This window comes from Propithecus coquereli, unplaced genomic scaffold, assembly GCF_000956105.1.
Source record: "Propithecus coquereli isolate 6110/MARCELLA unplaced genomic scaffold, Pcoq_1.0 Scaffold811, whole genome shotgun sequence".
NCBI lineage: Eukaryota > Metazoa > Chordata > Mammalia > Primates > Indriidae > Propithecus > Propithecus coquereli.
The window spans coordinates 48,680-53,985 of record NW_012154297.1 but is presented as its reverse complement, the minus strand read 5'-3'; the positions used below and the strand labels follow the sequence as shown (position 1 = coordinate 53,985).

At 41.3% G+C, this 5,306-nt stretch overlaps 1 protein-coding gene across 1 annotated transcript in view; it reads right to left on the bottom strand.

The window, feature by feature from the left end:
* CALR3 (calreticulin 3) overlaps positions 1 to 5,306 on the bottom strand; it is a 25,586-nt gene that overhangs the window by 15,702 nt on the left and 4,578 nt on the right. The window contains exon 3 of the mRNA XM_012663581.1: positions 899 to 1,102. Within this exon, the coding sequence (XP_012519035.1) occupies positions 899 to 1,102 (204 nt within the window). The remainder of the gene's footprint in view (positions 1 to 898; positions 1,103 to 5,306) is intronic.

The following is a 5,306-nucleotide window of genomic DNA, read 5'->3' as shown; positions in this document are numbered from 1 at the left end:
TAATATATTTAATATATTCCAGAGATCCGCAAGCTTTTTCTATAAAGACCAGATGGTAAATATTTCCAGCTTTGCAAGTCAGACAGCCTCTGTCTGGATTTAACTCTGCCACCGTAGCTGGCGAGCCACCACAGGCAATATGCAAATGAGCAGAGTAACACTGCATTCCAATCAGACTTCATTTGCGGACGCTGAAATTTAAATTTCATATAATTTTCCTGTGTCACAGAATACTATCCTTGTGAAATATTTGAGAGTTCAGATTTTCAGATTTGAGATGTTCAACCAGTTAAGAATAATGCAAATATTCCAAAATTCAAAAAAAATATCCAAAGTCCAAAACTTCTGGTCCAAAGCATTTTGGATAAGGGATTTTTAACCTGTACAAGGGCTACATTTATGTTCAATAAATAAATTTTTCAGAAGTGCAACAGAATGGTACAGTTGCCTTTTTATAATATTAATTAGGTTTGACAGTGCTTAAAACCTTGGATGAGATACACTCAATACTACTACCTTAGCTATGTTACCAGCAAAGTCTTAGTGTAAAGATCCTATCAGGCGGGGGGGGGGGGGGTTGTTTTTATTTTGGTTTTTTTGAGACACAGTCTGGCTCTGCCACCCCGGGTAGAGTGCAGTGCCATCGTCACAGCTCACTGCAACCTCCTCGGCCTCCCAAGTAGCTGGGACTACAGGCGTGCGTCATGATACCCAGCTAATTTTTCTATTTTTAGTAGAGATGGGGTCTCGCTCTTGCTCAGGCTGGTCTCAAAGTCCTGGCTTCAAGTGATCCTCCCGCCTTGGCCTCCCAGAGTGCTAGGATTACAGGCATGAGCCACCGCGCCCGGCCGGTTTTTGAAGTCACCAGAAACGGTTGTGTTGTACTACACAGACTCACCGAACATAATATAGTAGTGTGATTTTCCATTCAGGTTCTTCTGATCCACGTCTGCAGGAAAGACCTTAACGTAGCCCCCTCCACAGTCCATCTTCTGCTCATGTTTCACTGTGTATTGAATGACCAGGGTTTTGCCTTTATTGCTGAACGGTTTGAAGCGTGCGGAGATGGCGTAGAATCGGCCATTCTGAGTGGTCTGCAGACCTTTGAACAAAAACCACTCGTGAAGGATCAGGAATGACATTGTGTTCAGTAAGGCAGGGAAGTTAAACGAATGTCCTTCCCTCACTCCAACAGTCAATGTCCTAACCATTTTCATCGATCCAGTGCCATGGCACGTTTATACAATAATACACAACAGGTACACTGCTAACAGGCTCTCTGCTTCCACAGAACTTCTATGTCATGCACCTGGATGTTTTTGTACTTAATATGCCACTGTTATGTTTTAAGTTACAAAAACATTTCAACTCTAAATGACAAATAGGCAATCTAATTACTGATAAAAGGTTAATTTTGCCTCCATTCATCTTCCAAGGGGCGAGAATATACAATGAAGCTTATGTAGCAACTGAATAAAAAAATGGAACTGTCTATCTCCTTCCCTCCCCTCCCCTCCTTTCTGCACCTGGGCAGATCCATTCCTACTATAACCTACCGGATGCCATCATAAATGAACTTGGCATTTTCTATTCATGTGTCCAGACTGGAACTCATGGCTGACTCCCCACTACCATACCTCTCTCTCCCCTCCATTCTTCACTCACCCTTCCCTTTCTCAGGGGATCCATAGCCCCTTCCCCTCCTCTCCTCTGCCCTCCACCATCCAGGCAATTCCTAAGGCCATCTGATTCCCTACCTCCCTTTATGTCTTGCCACCTTCCTCCGACACCCCCATTCTCTCTCACCACTTCTCACCTGTGATTAAATTCAACTTATCTCTCCATCCGTGGCTTCTATGTCATGGTCCCAGGAGACCACAAGGAAAGGGGCCATATTAACTGGTATCCCCAGGGCCTTACCCCCATCTACTCTCTGTAAACATGCGGTAAAGGAATGAAAGAAATGCACAAAATCTCAGGGTTCCAACCGAAAAAAGGAAAACTATTGTGGGGGAACAAAAACCCTTAGATTCTAAGTGGAAAGTCCTGCCTTTGGACAAGTTTCATGGAATCATTTGTTTATTTTTCACTACATTTTTGTCATTTTGTCATATACCTTGAATTTTGTCATATAGCTTGAATTGTTACCAATCATTTGCGCCAACATGTATCTGATGAAATAATGCAAAGGATCTGAAGCCAGAGGCTACCAGACTTAGGGCAACACTGGAGCAACAAGGCCAGGATGGAGGTTAAGTGGAGGGTGGTGACGAGTGAAACTTTTTCTATAAGGCCAGATAGAAAACACAGTTGGCCCATGAACAACATGGGTTTGAACTGCGCAGATCCACTTATACATGGATTTTTTTTCCAATAAAAGTTACACCGAGTCTGTCTGCCTCTCCCACCTCCCCTTCCACCTCTTCACCTCGGCCACCCCCAAGGCAGCAAGAACCATCCCTCCTCTTCCTCCTCCTTAGCCTACTCAATATGAAGATGATGAGGATGAAGACCTTATGAGGATCCACTTCTACTTCATGCATATGAAATATATTCTCTCTTCCTTATGGTTTGGTTAATAACAATTTTTTAGCTTACTTTATTAAAAGAATATAGTATATAATACATATAACATACAAAATATATGTTAATCAACAATTTATGTTATCGGTAAGGCTTCCAGTCAACAGTAGTCTATGAGTAGTTACGTTTTCAGGAAGTTAAACGTTATAGGAGGATTTTCGGCTGCACAGGGTTCAGAGCCCCTAAGCCTTGAGTTGTACAAGGGTCAACAGACAGCCTCTGTCTGGATTTAACTCTGCCACCGTAGCTGGCGAGCCACCACAGGCAATATGCAAATGAGCAGAGTAACACTGCATTCCAATCAGACTTCATTTGCGGACGCTGAAATTTAAATTTCATATAATTTTCCTGTGTCACAGAATACTATCCTTGTGAAATATTTGAGAGTTCAGATTTTCAGATTTGAGATGTTCAACCAGTTAAGAATAATGCAAATATTCCAAAATTCAAAAAAAATATCCAAAGTCCAAAACTTCTGGTCCAAAGCATTTTGGATAAGGGATTTTTAACCTGTACAAGGGCTACATTAATGTTCAATAAATAAATTTTTCAGAAGTGCAACAGAATGGTACAGTTGCCTTTTTATAATATTAATTAGGTTTGACAGTGCTTAAAACCTTGGATGAGATACACTCAATACTACTACCTCCATTATGTACATCCACTGATCCAGGCCCCACCCCGGGCAGCCTGAGAGGCAAACTCAGGGTAAACACAAGCAGATGCCTGCTATGATTTCTTCCAGGTGACAGGTAAGTGACATGAACTTGCAGTGATGACCCTCCAGAATAAACAGTAGAGATCCAAGCTCCGGTTACTATTTTAAGAATATTATCAATTTGCCAGAAGTAGCTGCACTGAACTTGGAAATGGCATTCTGTGGGATTAGCAGTGAACACCAGGTCTACGCCCCAGCTGAGTTCCTGGAGGACATGTGTTTCTGTAACTTCCTTTGTCATCGCTGAAGAGCATTCTAGTTCAATTTCTAAAACATAAGCTATGCCATGTGAACTGTTAGTATGAAAGTCTACTTAGGATGGAGACATGCAATTTATTTTCCTTCAAAATTGGACAGAATTTCCCACTCTGTTCCTAAGCACCTACACATTTTTTTGGCTTCAGAACACACTCAGAACTGACCAGGAAAGCTGGACGTCATCCTTTAACAGCAACAATAAAATATTTATGCACACGGTGGATTTTCATAAGGAAATGTGGTAGACAGATGTGCTCTGAAGTCAGGTTGATCTAACTTTGGGTGAGTAGTTTAATCTCCCTGAGCCTCAGTTTCCATATTTGCAAAATTTATGCATAACCTATGGATATGTGTTTATGCAAATGTAAGAGCTCAGACAAGGGCCCAGTAAAATACATTTCCCTCCTCTTCCTCCTTAACAACCCACAAATCAGCAAGCTTCCCTCATATCAAAGGCTGGAGTTAACTCATTACAGGGAAGTGTTAAACAGTGACAGAGTGGGTTTGAATAAAATGGAACCAATTTTGAGTTAAAAACAAAAATAAAACAGAAAAGTTATTTTAATTGTTTTTTCACTGCAAAGTATGCTGTTTCACAATTCAGATGTAGCAGACATATCTGCTATACATAGTTAAAAGTAGTATTTTGGTGACTATTTCTGGTTATCTTGTTTACCAAATGTTAACAAATATTTGTGAAATGATCTCTAATACAACAGGTTTTTTTCCCCCTATATCTCTGCCATCCATTTTGTTTTGTTTTTTTTAAGAGACAGGGTCTTGCTCTGTTGCCCAGGCTAGAGTACAGTGGTCCTCACAGCTCACTGCAGCTTTAAACTCCTGGACTCAAGCGATCCTCTCGCCTCAGCCTCCCAAATAGCTGGGACTATAGGTGTGCGCCACCACACCCAGCTAATTTGTCTTATTTTTCCTAGAGACAGGGTCTTATTATGCTGCTCAGGCTAGTCTCAAATTCCTGGCCTCCCGCCTTGGCCTCCCAAAGTGCTGGGATTACAGACATGAGCCACTGCGCTTGGCCCCTGCTGTCCTGTTTTAAGAGAGCACTAACAATAACCAAAACCAAGACACTTTAATTTCTTTTTTAATCAATATAGACACCTTTTCATTCCAAATTTTAAATTCAAGAGTAAATATTCATGGCAGAGTAGAAAGAACTCTGGGCAGGGAGAGAGGGATCGCCAAGTTGGTGGGGACTCTGCATCTATCTCATGCCGTGACCTTGAAGAAGTCACCTTGATCTCTAAAATGACTGAGTGAGATTAAATCCACACTTGATCTTAGCCAAAAGATCAAGACGTGATTGAGCGGGATTATATCTAAATCAAATAAAGTTGTCTAATAAAATAGAAAGAACAGATAATATTCTTTGTACTCTCAAAACTCTGATTCTAAGTAACATTATGACCAGCCATATATATGAAAGTATAAGAACAGCATGACCAGGTGTTGGAAGCCTGAAGCTAACGAAGAGAAATTCAGAGATAAGCATGAAAACCAGATAAGGGAGAAAAAGTCTACAAGCCATCCATATCAGGAGATAAGGAAGAAGAATTTTAAAAAATGACTCCCAAATTTGCATTCTGGATAACTATTTTTGTGGGGTTTTTTTCTTTTTTGTTGGAGATGGACCTCAGTATGTTGCCCAGGCTGGAGTGGAGTGGCACGATCACAGCTCACTGAAGCCTCTAACTCCTGGGCTCAAGTGATCCTCCTGCCTCAGCCTCCC